Source organism: Aphidius gifuensis, linkage group LG4, assembly GCF_014905175.1.
Source record: "Aphidius gifuensis isolate YNYX2018 linkage group LG4, ASM1490517v1, whole genome shotgun sequence".
NCBI lineage: Eukaryota > Metazoa > Arthropoda > Insecta > Hymenoptera > Braconidae > Aphidius > Aphidius gifuensis.
In genome coordinates, this window is record NC_057791.1 from 1,585,651 (window position 1) to 1,608,526 (window position 22,876).

At 23.9% G+C, this 22,876-nt stretch overlaps 1 protein-coding gene across 1 annotated transcript; it reads right to left on the bottom strand.

The window, feature by feature from the left end:
* Positions 1 to 855: 855 nt before the first annotated feature.
* LOC122854376 (bifunctional heparan sulfate N-deacetylase/N-sulfotransferase) lies at positions 856 to 22,468 on the bottom strand. The gene is made up of 10 exons (XM_044154955.1): positions 22,293 to 22,468; positions 12,836 to 13,033; positions 6,162 to 6,414; positions 5,206 to 5,397; positions 3,858 to 4,201; positions 3,503 to 3,791; positions 3,027 to 3,155; positions 2,684 to 2,866; positions 2,382 to 2,602; positions 856 to 2,311 (listed from the first exon to the last, which is right to left on the bottom strand). The coding sequence occupies exons 1-10, from the start codon at positions 22,439 to 22,441 to the stop codon at positions 1,624 to 1,626; spliced, it is 2,646 nt and encodes an 881-aa protein (XP_044010890.1). The 5' UTR covers positions 22,442 to 22,468; the 3' UTR covers positions 856 to 1,623.
* Between the last annotated feature and the right edge of the window lie 408 nt (positions 22,469 to 22,876).

Here is a 22,876-nt window from a genome sequence, read left to right on the forward strand (position 1 = left end):
TAAACTTTGTACATGATTTTTTAAATATTTATTTTATTCGTTATCATCAACAACGAACACATATAATTTCTTAATAATATTTTCATTAATTTTTCTCTTTTCAATTTTTGTTAATATAATCAAAAAAAAAAAAATAAATTATAAACGTAACAAATAATTTACAATAAATTGTACATTTTCGTTATGGCAAAAATTGATCATAAACTGGCATCTCAGATACAATAACAGTTAAAAAAAAAATTTTATCAGTTTGATAGAAAAATTCATTGTACATTACATCAAGAAACGTTTTTAATAATTTTAATATTTACAACATACGTTTCTTAAATTTAAAATAAGAAATAAAAAAAGAATTTCTCAACATGATTAATTACTATTTTTTTTTTACAAAAAATAAAATTATAATAATTTCAGTCATGCTTTATTTTTACAATAATAAATATCTAGTAATTCGTAATGATAATTTATAAAAAAAAAAAACATTCATACATGAAAATACGCGTCTTTTAATTTACATTTACAAAATTAACGCGAAGATCATTCAATTTTTTTGGCAATCTTTGCCCAATATTAATAATTATGTCAAAATATACATGGGATCATAATCGCCATTTTCTTTTACATTAAATATTATTCATTAACATTCATACAGACACTTTAAATATATTAATAAACATTCAATTTTCCATTGATTGATAGCTTCATGAACTCATTCATTGTTGATAAATCCAATTGTTATTTAACAAAAAAAAAATCATAGTCTTTAACTTATTATTATTGAGATAGTTTTAGATTTTCTTTTTGATAATTTTCATCACTCAATGCAGTTGCGTTGTAATTTGATTAAAAAAAAAAAAACAAATAGTCATTTTGTCGACTCACTTGGTCCAATAAACCTCATTAAACATGACAATTCTATCAGTATTTCAATCACTCAGTTGGTAAATTTTTATCCCTCATTCTCAGCGAGAAATAGTTGCCTTTTTTTTTTTTTACTCTACGACATTTCGTTGTCCTTAATAATCTAACAAATTGCTTGGAAATTGAGTATGCCTTGAGATAAGAAAAAAAGCATGACAGAGTGATTGAAGATCATAAGTTTATTAATTTCAATCGTGGTCGGATATGAGAATTTTTTTATTTTATTTTTTATTCCTAGTGTTCAATAAAAAATGGAAATTGCATCTACGAATGAAAAATCAGTTGTTTGTCAGCTTTGACTAATTTCCCGTCATATTAACAATTTATTTTTTTTCTTTTTCAACATTAATATCTTTTTCTTTCATCAATCATTCAACATTTTTGATTATTATTCATAGCTTTTGACTCAATAGTTTAAAAGAAGTTTGACATTAATGAAGAGAAAAAAAAATTAAGCTGCCTGTATGGACACTCTATTGACTAGTTTTTTCTGTTAACATTATTTTAATCTCAAAAGTTTTTTAAATTAAGGCTCAAATATTTTCATTGATCCTTTGTTAAATCATCATGAATTTAATATTTATTGATTTTAACAAGATGATATTGTGAATAGAACTGGAATTATCAAATAATCAATAATCACCTCCATGTAAAATGCCATGGTAAGGTAAATGAAAATTCGAATCATCCAATAGTCGTTTGCTAGGTCATAACAGTGTCAGTTAAATCATCCTTTAACCATTGTGGTATTGTTCTTGATCCAAGTCTTTTAAGTAATTTAACAAGTGCTGTATTATGTGACAAGTAATATCTTTGTAATAATTTATATGATTTATCTTCCATTGGTGGATATTGACGTCCTTTACTTTTACCAAGACACTTTGTTCTATCTTCATTTGTAACTTGACAAAAAAAGCCTTTTTTTGGATCATATCTTAAATGACTTGAATAATTAAATGACGGTGTTATTTTTAAAAATCTTTGTAGCTCATGAAGTGTTTCAATTGGATTTTGACGTAATTGTTCACCATCAATAATATGTAGTTGTTGAGGTAGATAATATGATAACCATCTTTCTAAATGTTGTGCATATTTACCAGGATTTAAACATCTATTTCGCAAATCACGTAATTGTTTTGGTGCTGTATCAGTTGCTGTTATAACAGAATGAAAACTGTAATTATTTGCAACTGGATCACCATGTGCTCTTGTATGTTGATACCATGAATATGCTCTTCTTGCTGGTGATAATAATATTGTTATTAATTTTGCTTTTGGTAATAATGCATGTGCTCTTCTTGGTACAAGTTCACCATCAAAATATGTTGCTGATTTTTCAAATAAATAACGTGAACTTTCATTTTTTGATGCCGGAAAAAAACCCATGTACCTAAATAAAAAATTATTTATAAATATTGATAGGTAATTTAATAAATAATTTAATGAAAATTTAAATATACCAATCAAGTCCTTTGTAATAATTTTTTCCATTAAAAAATTGTATTTCTTCAAATGTATCTGGACTTGGTAGATTACTACTTATTGCTGGATGTATTGATAAAAATGTATACAATGCTGTTGTCCCTGTTTTTTGTGGTCCAATAACAAGAAATCTTGGCAATTGATCACATGTTTTATTTCTTGACCATATTTTTTGATGTCTCTGATCATCACAAGGATTCTAAACAACAAAATTTATACATTAATTTAATAATGATGATTTAAACAAAAAAAAATATATATCAATCGATAATTTACTTACTCCCCAAACTGGATCAGCTTCTTCTGGATAAAGTTGAAAATAACGTTCACCTAATTGAAGTGGTGGTGCACTTGAAAGTCGTAAATTTGTCCAACATTGAATAAATTTAATGACTGATTCAAATGTATAAAGAGCAAGACGATCATTTCCATAGTTGGACATATGAGTCATAAATATATTTATCTGTAAATTAATTTAAATAGATATATTTTAATTGGTTGAATAAATATGTGTACTGAGAGAATAATAATATAACTTGAAATATGTGCAGACAAATTTAAAATAAAATAAAATAAAAATATTTATATAAAGGGCTAAATAACAAAAGAATTGAAAAACTCACTGGGTTATAAACGATTGTTTGAAACAGTTCACCACCCTGAATGGATTCATCCAATTTGTCCCTTCCACCAGGATACCTTTCGATGAAAATAGTATGTGTGAAAAGGCCACAAGTCTGTCGTGGCAAAACCTGAAATAAAAAATATATATCTATATAAATAATGATGAGTAAGAAAAAAGAAAATAATAAAACACTAAAATTGAGCAAAGAGTTAATTAAAAACAGCACATCAGGCGATTAATCGAAATTCAAAAGGTAACTTTGATCTATTTGGGGATCTTTGATCAAAAAGAAATAAATTGCAATGTTAGATACTTGAGACAGCTCTCTCTACAATATTCTCTTTGATATAACAAACGATGCATTATATTCCAGTTGAATGAATTATAATTTTATCAATGAAAAAAAAATTCATGTATTTTTTTTTTCTTTTTTATTTATGATGAATTAATTGTTAAATATTATTTAGTTGTTACCATAATATTACGATGAATAAATCCACGTCTTAATCTTGCTGGTCTTAAATGTGGATATTCTTCAGTACTTGTTACTTTGATATTCCATACTCTTTTCCATGCTTCATAAAGTCTTTCATGTACTGGATAAACACCAGAATGATGTGGACTAACACTGTATCCACTAACTGTTGGTATACCATGTTCTTTAGCAAATTGTTTATTCAATCCCATATCTGATTGTAGATGTGTTACATTCTCGTAAAGATGAGGTTGTTGATGATTCCACATGTGTGAAAACCATGTAAACCTTTTAAAGATTAAAAATATAAATTAAAATATTTATTTAAAATTATTTTTAAATTAATTAACAAACCTGTCGACATTCTCGAGTAGCATATCGTCTCCCAAATTCTCTTCCGATGTACCGTGATGAAAATATTTTCCGGAAAACCCCAAATTAAATTTAAAACCAGGTACAAGTGCTTGGATTCTTTGTTGTGTTGCTAATAATGCTGATACATCATCTTTTTTTAATCTTGTACTTTTTTCACCAACAAATATATCATCAACATCAACAAGTATCATACGATTTAAACTCAAACTTAATTGTCCATGTGATAAATATGATAATGAGTCTAAAAGTAATAATTTATGTAGCCAAAATCTCAATCCACCACCAAATAATACTCTCTGTATTCCATCATATCTTCCATGATCCTATAATAATTTAAATTAATTAATTATTATTTCTTTTTTGGTTTAACATATTGATAATTTAATTGGAATATTTTATTTTTAAAAATACATGAAAATAATAATATTAATAATCTTGATGGTAATCACATTATTGGATTATCTCTGTGAAATATTATTCAGGTAATTCACCAACAATTTCTCTAACCCTTTTTTAAACCCCCATTACTACCCTCCAGCCCCCCTTTTTTTTTTTTCTCTTTTGATTCTCTTTCTATCTGTACAGTTTGCAACATATCTAATTAAATCCAGAACCAATCAACCATCAGTTCATTCGATTAATCAGTTACGCTGCGTTAGTTTTCACTGGCATTATCAATTTATCTATCATACACCTACTATTTTTTAATATTGATAAATTTCTTTTATTTTAAATTAAAATATCAATTAAAAAAAATTGTTTAAATTAAAAGTTTTTATTTATTTGTTTTTGTATTTTTTTTTTTGTTTTACTGAAAAATATGTTGCTTTTCTTTTTTTGTTTTTTTCTCTCATGGTTGATATTTTTTTTTGTTCTGTTACAATTACAAAATTCCTTGGTAAATGTATACATACAAAAGTCAACGAAGAGCTTTACAGATTGTTTCTAAATTCCTCTCTCTACAACTCACGTTGTCTTTTTACACACTGAATATACCATTGGATTTTTTATTGTTATCAACCAACTACCAACTACGAACGACCCCTTTTTTTTGTTCATTTCTTTTCTACATTTTTCTAATTTTCTTTATTCTTTTTTTAAATCTCATGTCTCTTTTTTTGTAATAAAAACTAAAGAATGTAATCAAAATTAAATCAACATGAATAACAAGAATTTAATTAAAATTATTAAATTATTATAAAAGATAGAATATAAACAATTTTTTTGCAATTTAAATGAACGTTTTTTAAGGAAAAAATCTATTAGTTGTTTTAATTTTTTTTGATAAAATATATTGGATGATAAATTATTCGGTGATATATTTTACCTGAATCACAGTGGCAAGAGGACTTTTTTGACTTATATAGTCAAGACTGTCTCTGTATGCCCAAGCAAGTGGCTCGTACGTGCTGTGGTTTGGTTGAAAAATTGTCCAGTCACCACCGGGTAAAGGTCCCCAGGCAGTTTCACCAGATCTGGTTAGCCTCAAAATTGGTGAAGCTGCATTCAGCTGTGCATCCTAACGAACAAAAACAAAAAAAAACTTGATTAAAATACAAAAAAAAAAACAATATAAATTCAAGTGATTTATCATTCAAGAAAATCTAGTCTATTTATTTTTTTTTTTCAAATTATTTTTCAATATTTAAAATCATAAACTTTTTAATGAAATTTCCTTTTTTTTTTAATCTCATCTTACTAGATGTATTTCAATATAATTTTTAAAACAATTTAAATTACAAATTAGTGAAAAAATTAAGAAGTTTTATTATTTTTTTCTTTTTTAAATTAAAAAAAATATATATATAAAAAAAGTTTATAATTGGAATTAATATTAAGAATGGGAACAATCAACCCTAACAAGTGAAAAAAAAATTGGTGCTATAAAAAAATAGAAAAAAAAACAAATTAGAATATAAAAAATATAAAAGGGTCGTCTTACTTTTAGGGATTCATAAATTAAATGTGCCATGAATTTGAGTCTTAGCATGCATTGTTCAAGCAAAAAAAGGCTTCGTAGTACATTGAAGGCAATCTAATCTAGAAAATGGGGTTGGTAGTATTTGACCTTGATATTGTATGTCTCATTTTGAAAGGGCGATGATGAAGAAGAAAGCTAATAAATAATAAAGACAAGAAAAAAAAAGAAATAAAAATGAAATAATATTCATCAAGATAATTAAATTAAATAAAAAATGGGAAAAACTTTTTATTATATTTAATGATAAATTTCATCATTTAATTGTTGAATATAATTAATTGAGTTAATATATATATGCTCACCTTTAGTCTGAGGTTTGTATGTATAAACAATGGAAATCCCTTGAGTTGAGCACCAACAAGACTCTCTTCACCAGGTGGTGCAAAACCAACAATACCAACTGAATATTCTCGACAATATTTATCAAGTAATTCACGATTCCATTTATCCATTTGTAAATATTTATTTAAATTTTCAAATACTAATACACCATAACGTCCTTTATCTAAATTTGTCAATACTGGCAAACTTTTACCAGCTACTTCAACTTTATATCTGTAATAAATAAAAATAAATTAAAATTAGAAATTTATTGACAATTATTTGTCATTATTTATTAATATAAAAATTTAATTTTATATTTTATATATAAAGACTCAATGAAGTATCTTTTTTTTTATATTTTATAAATTAATATTTTTCAAAATTCGTGTTTTTAATTAATTTCCTTTTTTGTTTTTTAATTCAAACTTTAATAAAATGCTCGGGGATTTTTCATTTTAAAAATATTACGACAGTTGTGTGTGTGTTTTTTTAAATAATAATGAAATATAAATAAAATGACACGAAGTTTAATTACTTATCTGTCATATTGTTTGGTGAATGAAAAGTGTGTGTGGTCTGGTTCTGATATTAATTAAGTAATCAACGAGCGAATGAATAAGAGGATAGAAAAATAAAAAAAAATTAAAAAATTTCAAGTGGTAAATGAAAAAAGAAAATATGTTGAAAATTTATTTTATTTGCTGCCTCAGTTGTCCTCATGTACAACCTCATATTCCACCCATACGTCGACATGTCATTTGCAATTTTACCTCTGCTTGATACGTATATCGTAGTGGTCATTTACATGCATATATAAAAAATAATATTATTATTTTTTTAATTTTATTTTGTTACTGTATAAAAATATTATAAAATTACTATTTCATTTTTTTTTTTTTTATTTCTCACTTTAAATTCTCTTGATCCATGTGCCAGAAATTTTAATACAACAACATGAATTCAATGGATATTTTTTCTTTTTTTTTTGAACGTTCATTTTTATTATTTACCTCATTCCTCTGTGCTTACAATTCAAGCATTTTTTTATTCATTTTTTACTTTCTATTTATTTATTCCTCTCTTTCGTTAGAGTATTTTTTAAAATGAAATTCCCAGATCAAATCCCAATGGGTCCAGTGACCGGACACTGGACATCTGGCCAAATGCAATTTTCCCAAAATGCAACATTCGAATGATTTTTTAGTTTAAAAAAAAATTTTTTTTTTCTATTTTTATTATATTTTGATTTCTCTCTGGAATTATTCTGTATATATACGTATATTTTTTGTGTTTTTATATGCATCGTTTGTTGGATAAAGTCACTGAAGTGATGGCTTGAATATGAACAATGTTCATGTGATAAAAACGTGCAATTAAATGACAAAAATATTTTACTCAAATAAAGAAAAAATAAATAATTAATTTTATATTATAAAAAGGGAGTTACCAACAGGACGTACGTTGCATTTTTTTTTCTCCATTATAATTGAAATAAGCAATCGCTATAGTAATTTTTTAAATAATTTTCTGACTTGATTTACGATGTTTCAAAGCACTTTGACTGTATTTTCTTTTTACAACGTGACGTATCCATCAGATTCCGAGTGAATTACAAAAAAAAATATGAAATATGAGCCATTGACTTGGTAATACTATAAAATGATATAACAAATAATAAAATAAATTAAATAAATGAAAAAAAAATTGATTTTCTTTAGTTGAAATGATTTTTATTTTTTTTATTTTTCTATATTGGGGTCGTGAGTTGATCTGAGGGTGAAAGATAAGAAGCTGTATTTGTGTGTATAGAAAAAAAAAAAAATAAATAAAAAATGATAATAGTGAGATAGAACTTTGTCAACTCAGCAGATTCATTTGGCAAAACATTTATGAGCTAATAAAAAAATATAATATCTAAAATAATATTTAACTATAATTTTTCCTTTTTTTTATTTTCAATTGGCTCTTATATTTATGGACTATTTTTTTTCTTTCTTTACTATTCTATAGAATTTTAGCTAGGTCAATTGACAATCTAAAAAATTCATTTAAAAAACAAGAAAAATTCTATTGTTTGTTTATTTTATTACCTCTTTTGTTTTATTATGATTTTTTTTTTTTTTTGTTTAACTTTATTTTAAAACCCATGCAGAAAAGCAATTTCATTGACTACTGAAGATTCAAAATTTTATCACGAATAATATGCTTTTAACCCTGCAGACATAGTCTCAACATATCTTTTGCCTCAAGCTTTCCGGTACACGCTATTCTCACCCCTTTCATCCCTCTATTTCAAATTTACGTCACGTACATGTATACACCTCGGGGGGACTCCTCTCTTACATGACACTACATAGAATGTGATGAGACGAGGATCGATACAACACGTCTTGATATCGTCATCATTTTTACCTTTTTTTTTTTTTATTATTTCAAATTTTTTTTATTACAATTTATTTATTTTTTTATCTATCATAGAAATTTCTATTTACAAGCAATCTCAAATAATATCGTGTAATAAAATTCAAGATACCATGTAAGATAACAAAAAAAATTGCTAAAAAAATGAAATAAATTATACTGCATTGTGTGTGTTTAAATTTATCAAAATTAATTCAGCAAGTGTCGTGTTGTTAAAATGCGTGATCAATAATAAAAGGAGATATATTTTTATTTTTTATCATGAATTTTTATATCGACACTTGTATCAGTATTTTGACACTACCGGAAATTTGACAATAAAAAAAAATCAGGTAGTTTAAATGAATTTGAACGTATCAAGAATTTTTAATTAAATTTAAAACAAAAAAAAAAATTACACACACTAAAAGCATGATCAAATTTATTTTTTGCGTTGATGAAATTTTTTTTTTAAAGCGTGATTAAATACTTCCTTCCTATGTTAAAACACACACGAAATAACCAATGAAATTATTCATGAATGATATTAAGATTTCTTGAGTTAAAACTTCATTGCAGCTCATTAAATTTAAACATTAAAATTTTATTATTTATATAATAATATTTTGTGGTTTATATTAGATTATATTTTTTACGAGTTTTTAAAAAAATTATTTCGTTATTAAAATGATGATAAAAAAATTAAATAGAAGGTAAATTATTGTGGGGTTTTTTTTATATTTATTATTTTTTTTTAAATTTTTATATTCAACTTCATGTGATGTTATGAATGCTTGAATAAATAAAATTGATATGACTGATGTTTTTATATATGAGAAATGACATAAACTTTAGAGGAAAAAAACTTTTTCCTTTTTTTTTCAATTTTAATTTACATAAAATTTATTTTTAAATAGTTTTATTTAGTTTTAATGAAGATATATAATATCAAGTAATTAAAAGTACATTTAATTTATTTTTAAAATAGAAAATTACTGCTTTTTTTTTTTTTTTTTTAATTGGAAAGTATATATAATTTTTGAGTTTTCTATATTAGAGGAATTTCGCAAATTGGAAAAATCTCGGGTTCATGTATGAAAAAAAAAAAAAAGAGGAAAAGTTTGTAAGCGTAAAAATACCTTAGAAAATGAAAAATAAAAAAAAACTAGATACTGATTTTATTTCCTTCTGAAACACCCATCGCATTTTTCAAATAAAATTGCAAGTTGTCTACCAAAAAGTTGAATGGACACATGGTGATATTGGTTTATTGATTTTTTCACAATTTCCCTGTATTATTAAAAATTTAAAAAATAAAAAATAACAAACTGGCTATTAATTTTATCTCTAGAAATTTACATAGCCAGTAGATTTGAATTTTTAATTTTTAATGATATTGATTGACTGTAAAATTAACTTGGCTATTTGAAAAAAAAAATAATTCTAGCAATAAATTTTTAATTTTATAAATGGAAAATTCAATATTAACAAAAAAAGGATTTTTTCTATTAATTTCTTTTGATGGTATTGTGAATTGTGATGATGAAACCGCAGACATTGCTCGATTACATTTTGCGGTTTTGGCTTTGTATCATTTAACAGATCGCTCGTAATATTGTGATTATATATATACATAGAATGCCAACGGCATAGATCCTTTATCACAGTTAGCTGCAAAAGATAACAGAGAGAAAGAGTGACAAAATAATATTAAAAAAATGACCAAAAAGAATGCTGGAGTCGTGAAACGTGTCTGGACAAAGAAAGCACGTGATCAGAAAGAATATTGCTGACAATGAAAGACTTTTTTTCATTTTTTCCTTTAACTTTTTGATATTTTCTTTTTTTATTTTTGATTTTTTGTTCTTCTCTTCTTTTGAACATCAGTGATAAGAAATTTCTACATCTAAAGATAATAGCAAGACTTCAGCCTCAGATTTCATTTTTTTTTTACTCATTTTTTTGAAGATTTAAAAAATTTTTGAAGTCATGTTTTATTCTTTTTTTTAAATCAACCTCAGACGACATTTTTATTTACTTTTTTCTTCTATGTACTCGGTACAAAAAAATACTTGTTGTAAACTATCATTGTTTTTTTTTTTGTTCAAAGTTGACAATTGTAAAAAAAAAAAAAACTTATGGCAAATTCAATACAACAAAGTTGACAAAATTTACGATGTTTTCATACAAAGTTTAATTTTTTTTCAAAACTAAAACAATGACAAATTAACTGTACTCTTGATAACGATTTTTTTTTATTTACTGTCAATCGTTTATTTAATAAAAACTTTTCATTCGTCATCAAAAAATTTAAAAGTATCATTTTTATCTTTTTGACCTTTAAATTTTTAAAATTCAGCAAAAAAATAGAAATTCAATATTAATATTTATCTTTTTTTCAAAACAAAAAACCACTTGCACAGCAAAAAAAAAATAAAACTGTCATATTAAATTTTAGAGAATTTTGAAAATGATAAATTTATTTGTTCATAAGCACACAATACTAACAATTTTATTTTGATAATATTTTTGTGCAAAAAAAAATAAATATTACTCATTAAAAAAAAAAAGTTATCTCATTTATTTAAATCAAATTTTATAAATATCATTTGGGAAGAAAAAAAAACTATATTATTCCATTGTTATTCATTATTTCGAGTTGATTTATATACTGCCTACGAAATTCCATAAACGTCCACCAACAATAGCCTCAATATTATTCCAGGACATTCAGCTCATCATTAATATATATATTTTTTTTTTTCGTTTCAATATGTCTAATCAGTGCAGTCGACGTGTATATAGCTTGTTTATTTTTCATGACAATTGTCATGATTAATAGAATAATAAAAAACAAAAAAAAAAAAGCTCAATTCCACTGTACACATGTTTTTTTTTTAATTCATTTTTATTTATATCATAAATCAATCCTTCAAGAATTGATTTATAAAATAAAAGAATTAAAAAAAAAAAAAAAAAAAGAAACAATGAATTATTTATCAATGAAAATACAAATGATAATTAAAATATTTCAAATTTGTCATTGTGAAAGGTTGAGGTTGACCTTTGAAGTAGTGGTTCAACGCAATTAGTTAACACAGTCAGGTTGAAGTGGGGGGTCAAGGGGGAGATAGATAGTGTATACGAGAAGTTCTCAAATGCTTCTGTCTATAAATAGACACTAAATGTAGATTTGCCAATAATTAATTACAAATGGACAAAGATAATTAGTGAAATATCAATTTAAGTTGGATATATAATTTTAATAATAATATTAAAAATAAAACATTGATGTAATATTATTTAACAACAAACAAATTCAAATTATTAATTAATATAGTAATTTGTAAATTAATACAGTTAGTATTTAATTTTACTATTTGATATTATTATGTAAAGTACTTTGAGACAAGGACAAAGAGAAACATGTGGTAATTAACTATATGTGATTGTTTGTTTAATGTTTGTTGTTTATAGTTTGTTTGATAAAATTAATTTACATCATTAGTTATTATTGATTGTATGTTTGACTCTTAATTAATATTCTTTTTGGTATTTTTTATTATTTGCATATTTTTTTTTGTCTCGTAAATTGCATTTTATTCCAATATTACTTGTGACTTGAAAAATTCAATTGACCTCTGTTGAGAAATTTAATTTTCACCAACGACAATTTTTTTTTTCAATTTTAAAACTGTATTTATTGTTTTTTTTATTTTATTATTTAAATAATTGAAATTTAATTATTTTTTTATATTTATTTAATTGCGTTAATTAAAATTGGTCTTTTGATATTAACTCAAGTTGAAAATACTTGAAAAAGTTATGCCAAGTGTACTTGAACAAAAAAAAAAATATATATATTTTCATTTGACAAGTGTATGGTTAATTAAACACGTAAATAAATCAACCATAATTTTGATTTAAAAAATGTGCAGTATATTTTTTCAAGGGTTATATTTTATATCAAATTTTTTTTTTTTCTTTTTTTACTTTTCATTCAAGTGGAAATTCAATAATTTACTCGTATCAGAATTCTCATATATATATCAAAACTTTAAATGAACCTTCTCTCTTTACCACCCTGTTTTTTATATTTTTTCAAAAAAAAAAAATTCTTTTTTTTATATCTCTTTTAGAAAAATAAAAATCATTTATTTTATTTTTTAAATTTAATCACGTTATATAGTTTTTTCATTGATTAATTAAAATTGCAAATTAAAACAGTAAAAAAAAAAAATAAAATACTAACTTGATCCGATTGTAGACAAGTAGTTCAGCAATTTCACGTCCAACACGTGAATAAAGTGTTTCAACAAAAACCAATACTTTTGGATCAATTCTAAGTCTAGCTTCACTACGATGATCTGGTGCTGCTGGTAGTCTAGTTGCACCATTGAGGGTTGAGCACCTTATCGATGGCTCCGGTCTAGTGTCACGATGAATGAGACTGTAACACATTAACAATCGATTTATTATATAACCAGTTTGACAACTACCTATATACACATACATTATAATACCAAAGGCTCTCTTCTATAAAATAAAAAACATTATTTACACATTGAAAAGAAAATAAATAAAAAAAAAAACGTTGAGCAAAAAATAAAATAAATAAAAAAACAAAGTAAGTGTCACTCTTCAACGGTGCCCTTAATGTTCTTTTTTTATATTTTTTTAAATTTATTATCAAATATTATTATCATTATGATTTTTTTTCCCTGTGACACTTCTTTTTTTTTTTATCACTTTTTTTTTTTGTACACCACTCGAGACAATGATTAAGCATGATGCTGAAGCTGTTGGTGTGGTAAAAATTGATGGATGTATATGTAATATAAAACTACATTTTTTTTTTTTTTACATTTTATTTTTTATCGTCAACCAGGCTATATGACGAATCAGTTAATCGATACAGGTACATTGCATACATTGAAAAAATTGACAGTGATAGTTGAATCGAGGAATATATAAAAAGAAAAAAAAATGAATGAATAATAAAAAAATATGAATAAAAAAAAAATAAAATTGAGGGATATAAAGAAAAAAGAGGATGAATGATAAAAATGATTGTGGATGCAGTGGTGTGTCGATCCTTGAGAAATGGTGCTTTTGTCGATAACCCGTTTTGCAATTTATCTGTACTTCTTCACGACGAGACACACATAGATACCAACACATCAACAATTTTAAATCACCCTTTTCATTTTCTTGTCTATTTTTTTTTTTCTTCGAGCTATTTTCATTGGCTCTTTGCATCTATGAGCATTAATATGAATTTTTTTTTTTTTGAATTTGTGATTTGAAAATTTCATTTTTATTATTATTTTCTTTATTTTCAAGAGGATGGTTAATGATGTGGAATATTTTTGAATTTAAAAAAAAAATATATAGTTAAAATTATACATATTGAGTGGAATTTTATCGATTAGTTTGATGAATTAATTAAATTTATAATTAAATAAAAATTGATACTGTTGTTTATCAATTTGTGAGGTTAATTTGGTGTTGATTTAATTATTTAATTCAGTGAATATTAATTATGATGAATTTTATATAAATTATAGATTTTGTGGATAATTTTTTAATTTAATATTATCATCAATTCATTAGTCATTATATGTATTATTCATTTGATGAAAATTTCAATTATTTAATTAATCATATATTGTTTGATGACAGTAATTTTGTAGATAAATTTATTTGTTTTATTTTTTCAAAAACTCGGTTCACGTAGAAGCTTGAATATTTATTTTTAGATAACATTATAAACTTTTAAAATATTTCGTGTATGCATATTTTATTCTCACGTTACCAAATGCAAAAATAAATATATTCTAAAAATTAAAAACAAAAGTATCAAATTAATGAAGCAGAATTTTCAATAAAATATATCATTAATAATTCTTTTTAGAAAATGTAAAATTAAAAAATAAATCATCCCTCTGCTTTTTAAATGAAGTAAATATTTTATGAATCAATCCTATATACGAGTTGACAATAAATTATAAATTAAAAACATTTCCTGTTATATAAAAAATTAAATAGCAAAAAATAAAAAACCCAAAGTAATTAAAAGGCATAATAAATATTAAAATAACAAAAAAAAAAAAGGTATAATAAATATTAAAATAAAAAAAAATTATCGTTAAATAACAATACCATTGTTTTCCAATATTTCATGATAGATAATTTTTTTTTTCGTTCGGTATTTTATGAGTAAGCATTAATCTCATGAAATTATATGAACACAAAAGCATGAAAATATATATTTTTATTAATTTTTTTCATCTATATATTTGTTGTCATGCCAATGTTAATATATAGATTAAAAAAAAAATGAGTAAAATTATGTGAACTTTATCCCACGCACAATTTTATTGTTACAAAATTTGTGTGTGTTATTATTGGTAGGTGAATATACACACCTCGTTCGTGTGATAGAGTCATATGTTTTTTATTCTACCCCATTGGTTTTAAAACAAAAGTATGGGGGGATGATAAAATTGTGATAAAGGACACGTATACCTGTGTATAAATAGCTGAGGGTTATTCTGTTAAATATAGTTGTACATGCATGTTACTCAGGTGGCATGAAGGTGTGTATATATATTATTTATATCTTGATAAAAATATTTTTTTTTTCATATCATTTGGTTATCGTTGGCAGTTAGTGTCGTAGCAACTTTTAAACTCAATTTTTTATATTTTTTTTTTTTTTTTACAATTTTCAACATTATAAATTGCATAATTTTATTATAGAAATATTTTTAACATTCGAAATCGAAATTATATATTTTCAAATTACAAATTGATTTTTTATTATTTTTTAATTATTGAATGGTTGCTTTCTTTTTTTTTTTTGGGATTCTATATACCATTGAATAGTTTGGTTTTAATTTAATTCAACAGTTTTATATATATGCACGTGAATGTATAGAAATACTTTTTTTTTGGGTTGAATTTTTTTGAGAATGAAGAAATGAGGTTATTCGCCGTATTTCCTTCATTCCACAGATCATTAGAGGCAATCAGATTTTTTTTTTCTTTTTTTTTTTGGCTCATCCGGATACTGAGAATTTTTATTTTTTTCGTTTTATTATTCCTTTTGATTCTTTGAGAAGGTTTTTTTTTTGCTTTCATTTACCTTTTTTTTACTGTAGAATTGCTATACCGAGTCGACAGTCTAAATTGGTTGGTGACTTTTTTTATTTTTTTTTCGTTTTTATTCGTGGATACAAACTTGGCCACAAACGAAATGTCTTTTTATCGAGAGAGAAGGGCGGATTTGACCAATGTCATTCTCGTGAAATAGAAAATAATCTTGTGGAAAATGATAGTTAAAAAATTCCCATAATAATAAATCAAATGATGTAAGAAATTTTAATAAAACTGCCACAAACACCACTAGTATATTATTAATCGAACTAAAAATAAAAAAAGAAAAAATACTAAATAATTTTTTAAATAAATAAATAATTAAAATCAAAGAAAAATTAATTAAACTTCGATAGAAATTTAAATTAAACTGTCAGATATTATTTTTTAATTATAAAAGAGGAAAATATATTATTACTTTTTTTTTTTTTTTAATTATAGTTATTCATAAAAATATGGCTTATCTTTGAGTCTAGTTATCACATTTTAATCATGTCCAGACCTTTGATCTGAGTTTAGCAAATGATTCATTATGAATCAACTAGTTTATGTATATTTTAACTAATTTTTTCCCCTTTTTTTTTTCGTATTAAAATTATATTTCAAAATAACATAATTGTAGCTGATAATAATTATCGATGTTATTACAAAATAATTCATATCCAATATTGAGTTCACATATATAAAATTATATTAAACCTCGATATTCAGATAGCTATTATTACCGAATAATTAAAGCTTTACTTTAAAATTGGTCAACAAAATCCAATTGCCATTTAGAATAATATTACTTGTGTAAATAAATAAACAGATATCGATTTTAAATTAAGAATATAATAAGAAAATAAACACAAACAATTAACTTAATTATTCCTTTTTTTTAAACAAATAAATTGATGAATATAAATAAATTTTAACAAACTGAAAGAATAAAAATAACGAGTGTGAATTTAAAAAATAAATAAATATATCAATCGAAATTGAAATACAAAAAAAAACATTTAAAATGGAAAACTAGTGGATCAAAAAAAAGGGATTATTAAGAATAAATAAAAAAAATAGTTGATATGCCAAAGTCAATAATTGGAATCCTAATCAATACAGTCAAATCAACCATCCATCTACTCTCTCTCTCTCTCATCAATCATCACGATTCATACCAGCTATACATGCTCAAAAAAATTTGAACAATAAACCAAAAAAAAAAAAAAACAAAAAAATCATAACCACATTATATTCAAGCGACTTTGTTATAACTTTTTTAATTATATAATTTTTTTATCATCAAATGAATGTATAGATTATTGAAGAATTTTTCATAATAAAAATGAAATAATGAATAGTTTTTTTTTTTTTTTTAAATTGTATAAAAAACAGATGCTCTATATTTGATCAATACAACATTCATAATTTTGTGCTATATTTAAATAAATTTTTGTATTGTTTTATGAATATTTAAAAGAAAATTATTCAACAAATAATTAGTTAAAATAATAATAATTAATTGAAAATTTAATTATTATGAAAATTTATATTTTTAAAATTAATAAAACATATTGAAGATTGAAATTTAATTGGTTATTCATCAGAATAATGACTACTGTCGTTTCATCAAATTTTAATTAAATTTAAATTTGATAGGTTTAAATATATATTAAAAAAAAAAACATATATTTAAATCAATATTAAAATAATCTACGAAATAAAAAAATAAAATTAAAGAAAGATTTATTAAGAAAAAGTTTAAATATTAATAATAATTTTAAATTTTAATATTTTTGTTTTAATTAAATTTTAATTTAGTTTAATTAAAAAAGTATAAAATTGATATTATTATTATTGATATTGTAAATTAATTAAGATAACAGTGATTAATATTTTTTTTGTTTGTCATTGAATAATTAATTGAGTGTGTGTTTCATGAAGCTTTGATGACAGTCGCTCATTGTGATCATAGGTCGGATGTTTCAAATTGATTCCTTTGACAACATTGCATGTCGTGGCCTAATTTTGTACTAGAGTGTGATTAGAAGCGTGATTAGAAACGCACTACAGCTTGTCACACATGAGTAAACAAGTACACCTAAATCTCAAACGTAAATGAATATGCATTGGACATTTGTAGTGTCAGTAAACAATTTAAAAAAAAATATTTAAATGGAAATTGATTTAAAAACTAAAAAAATATTTCTTTACTTGAATATTTAACAAGTTTAAAAAGCTGTAATACATTTTACAAGTTTATCATTTATTTTATTATATTTTTTAAAATGTAAAAGATATTTTTTTAAATAAGCTGTCATGTTGATCAACTGGGTTAATATAATTCCGTATCTTTTCACATGATATTATCATTTTTTTTTTTTCTTCATTTTCAGTAATTTAATTTTCTTTGTATTCATCAAGCGAGAAATCTTAAAGAAGCCGATATTATATTCGTTATATTCTATGAATAAAATATATATAATGTATATATATTCAAGCTAGTTGATGGTTTAAAAGGGAGCATCCTTTCTTTGTTATTAATTTCAATTGAAATGATGAAAAGCGGATCACGCCAAGGATTTCAAATGGTCTCATATTTCATCTACAATTCGGTTCAATTCAATTAGAATTGTGTACTCGATTGAGCACCCAGAATTATTAAATTTTTTTTTATTAAATTGTTTTATTTTATAACAATACAATGTCGTTTTGATAAAGAATATTATTTTTTTTATTTTTAATATATATAATAATGAGAAAAAATTTATTATTGTTGTATGTTTGAAAAAATATTTCCTTTGATATTAATATAAATGAATTTTCTATTTTAATTATATAAATTTTATTTTTTTATTATTGTTCTAGATGATAAACTGGATTTCAATGGAATCAATCTGGAGCTTTCATCAAAAACTGGTAAGTTTATCAATTTTTTCTTCAGTTAATTAATTTTTTTCTCCATAAAAACAATATTTTTCTTGGATTTTTAAATTATCGGACTGTTTCGTTGTGTCTCTAGTCTAGTCTGTTAAATTTTTAAGTAATTCCTTCATCGCGTTTGCTCGTAATAAATAAATATATCTGATATATTATCAAAAAACATGGAGCATGTTTTGACCTTGATACCGGGTTTAATTTTTTTTCTGTTTGATTGCCATCGAACGCAGATGAAAGCTTGAAAGTCAACATCAAATTCTACCCTAGTTGACAAACAAAAAAAAATTAAATACATATATTTTTTAAATAAATCCGTTATTTGTAAAAAAATCAAACGAACAATTTTTTTTTATTTGTCAAATTGCAAGCGCTATTTTGATAAAACAAAAAAAAAAAAGTTGTATTGGATATATGTAAACGATATGCATATTAATGTTTACGCAAAGCGATAACATTCACAACCTGTGACCCATCTCGTAACATATACACGACCTCAACTGGAACTGAAAATTTACCACTGTTCAAATCGTAGAAATTTTGTTGAACTTCTATTTGAAATAAATTTAACAATTCATATATATAAAACTAAAATTACAATTGAAAAAAAAATAATAATAAAAAAAGTTTTGATAAAATCATAACATAAAATTTTGACAATTATGATAAATTTAACATTAAATAAATGAAAATCTGATAATGTATATCAAGTATATTTAATTAAAGTTTAAAACTTTATAAATTAAAATTTTTGAAATGTAAAAAGTTTATTCAAAAGTTTGTTTTAATTGTTTTGAAATTTAAGGATTGTCTAAGAGTAATGCTCGTTCAACTGTTATTGTAGGGCGTGTAGTAACATGATACTCATTTTGTTGCAAAATGTATGTATTTATAACAAAACGCTAAGTTAAATTTTAAATTTTATTTTATAAACCACTGTAACATCATACATTGCCCAATAATTTATAAACGCAACTAGTGTTTTCTCTCATTTCAAATTTAATTTTACAATCAAAGTTTAATTTTTATTTCAAAAAAGTTTTATCATTTTTCAATATGACATTTATATTTTACTTGTCTTTAATATGCAGAATAATTTAACCGTTTACTTTTTGACAATCACCATCAAAAACTTTATCATAATTTTATTTATTTTTTAATCTACTGAAAGAAGAGGACAGACCAATTCACAGACAGTTAAATATATATTTTTTTTTTATTATATTTATGTAGCAAAACCAGACATTTGTTATCACAATGAAAATAAAAAATATAAAAATTACATATATATATATTTTGAGTGTGTATACATGATGAAAAATATTCATTTTTATTTGGACCATAAGGGGACAATGAACCGACACAAATCATCAAAAGAGAAGTGCATGTATGTATTTTGTATATACATATAATATTACACCGGTAAGTTTTAGTATGATGTCGCACGAAACTTTGAATTAACGATGATTGAGCGTGTGACAAACATCCGGTTTTATATTTTAAACTTATTCTCTCTTATATCCAAGATTGCAATATATGATATAACAATAATTTTCATTTCGTAAAATATTATTATACAATAATAAAAAAATTAAATTAAATAACATATTATATTATAAAATTTATTGTAATTTAAATTACAAAGTTAAATTTATTTATAAAAAAAAAAAAGTTGTTAGAATAAATAAAAAAAAAGGTAAACTTTAATGTCTGTTGGAAAATTATTATATATAAACTTTGTATGAAAAAAAAAAAGGGCAGGGTACAAGATGAAACGTGCTTTCAAAATATACAGCCTTTTTTTTTTTTTGATAAAAAAATAAAAAGGATAAATAAAAAAAAAGAAGAGAGGTTAGGTTTAGATGTTGGTAAGTGCAAAGTTTTTGGTGAACCTTCTTTGAATTCTGGTAGTAAGAAATATATGTTGAGGAGAAGTAGAAGAAGAAGCAGTTTATCATGAAGAAACTTTCCACGCCTTTTCTGATTATATCTTAAGACCCAAGATTGGTTCGCACACTGGGTCATCATAAATGTGAAGCATTTTGAATATAGATTAAGGTTGAATCGTTGCACAGTTGTATGTCTTCTTTAATTAAGCATGGTCTCTAAACTACTTGACTATATATTTTAACCAACAAAATTCTCCTTCATCTAGTTCTTCACTTAACTTTACACAAACTATTTCATCCTATCCATTTATAAACCTTCATTAATTTTTTTTATGTATATGGAAAATTGCATTGAGAAAAGGCCCTTTAAATTGAACAACCATTCAACATTTCTCTCTCGATAATTTTTTCTCTTGATAAAATTGTAATTGAACCCAAAGTCATTTCACTAAGGAAATGTATATCCTGATTTAAATTGGACTTACTTTCATGAGTGAGATACTGTGTACTTGCAATTTGCTGAGTTGGCAAACTTCTTCAAGTTCTATCGAGAGAAATAGTATCTCTCTAGTATTTCAAATTATTTTCCATATATATTTGTATTTTATTTCAAGTATAACACACAATTTTCATATTTGTAAATTTATATTTGTTTAATAATATTGAAATACAAAACGAAAATAAATAAAGGTATTTCAGTTTTTTTCTATCTATTTTACAAAGTAAAATATAAATATTTTTTTAAAGCATACTTGAAAGGGTTAATTATTCAGTATAATTACGTGAAATTAAACCTAAAATAATAAAGAATATAAAAAATAAAACAATAAATGTTTGCCCGCAAATATATATATGTATAAAATATTAATAAATTTCGTTGATGAAACACAATAGCGTAGCTATAATTTAACGTTCATTGAAATAAAGTAAAGCTATATATATGAGGGTTTGAGTTGGCTTTTCATAGAGAAGCCTCTTTTGATAATTTTCAATCTCCCATTTTGCAGTGTATATACCAAGGGCTATACCAACTCGTTACCCTAAATGACCTGGTTTGCTATGAATTCACTAGTTTGTTAACTAAAACTTTGACTCGCGAGAGATTTTAAACCACCAACACACAAGCCACTTTCAATGTCCAGTATATACAGTGTTGGTGCTTGGTTAAAGCTAATTTTCACCAAAAATGCCAAGAGCCAGTATAACGACAACGACCCTCAAGGTTTGTCATTTTGTTTTTAGATATATATGACTACTCATGTGATATACAAAAACAAATTTACCGCATAAGCCCTATACAATTTACCTATCAAAGTCTATGAACTAAAGAACTTTGATATTAATGTCTCGTCAGTTGTTGAATAATTTTCAGTATAATAAACTAAAACTACCTTTACAACTATCAACATAGCACCGATAAATTTTATTCAATTTTTTTTTCAAAATTTAATCTTCAGAGAAGTTTAATCGATAAATACATTATGTATTTTGTTCTATTGAATTTATAAAATTAAGCTTTGATAATATTGCATGATTAATAATTAATTATGGCTGGTTAAAATTTTATGATAAACATGTGTTTATGTAGTTTGATGACTCGTTGTTTTATTTATAAAAAATTTCAAGAGGTATAATGATAAATTGATATTTAAAAATTATAAAATTGATTAATTATTTTGAGGGAAAAAAAAAAAAATTATGGTTTGAATAATTTATACAAATTTATTCGATATTTTATCTTACCTTGATAGTGGATTGCTGATAACATAGTGTGTATAATAAAATATACTCGCAACTGATACTAGAAGTAATGCTGCAACACATCTTTTGACCGTGGCTTGTTTAACAACACAGCGTGGTGCAACTGCACCCAGCAGAATATCTTCTCGCATACTCTTCTGGAAGAATGATCATAGCTCCTAAAAATATAAAAACAAAAAATTAAAATCCACTGAAAAATTTAAACTGTTCAAGTCTGTTGATGGATTGTATCAATGAAAAAATTTATCAATCGACTAAAAAATGATCAGTATCATTTTCATGATAACCCGAAAAAGATAACAGTTGAAAAATTTAAATGAAAAAAAAATTCGACACAATAGGGATCATTAAATTCACTCAGTAATAAATAAATTTTTTTGAAAGCTATTTGTCACTTGAAGAAGAAGATGAAGAAGAAGAAGAGGAAGATAAAGCTTCAACAACTTTAGACATTCGTTTTGTATTTTTTTTTTTTTTTTTAAATCTTTTCCTTTCATTGATGTAAGAAAAGTAAGATTACTACATAAAAAGTAATTCTTTTGAGAGCAAATGTAGTTGAGTGAGAA

Bases quoted from the DNA above. Each gene is read 5' to 3' on its own strand.
- LOC122854376 (XM_044154955.1), bottom strand. From the start codon at position 22,441: ATGCGAGAAGATATTCTGCTGGGTGCAGTTGCACCACGCTGTGTTGTT. The intron at 3,792-3,857 runs GTTTGTTAATTA...AATCTTTAAAAG, and splicing joins CTACTCGAGAATGTCGACAG to GTTTACATGGTTTTCACACA. The intron at 3,156-3,502 runs GTAACAACTAAA...TTTTTATTTCAG, and splicing joins TTATTCATCGTAATATTATG to GTTTTGCCACGACAGACTTG.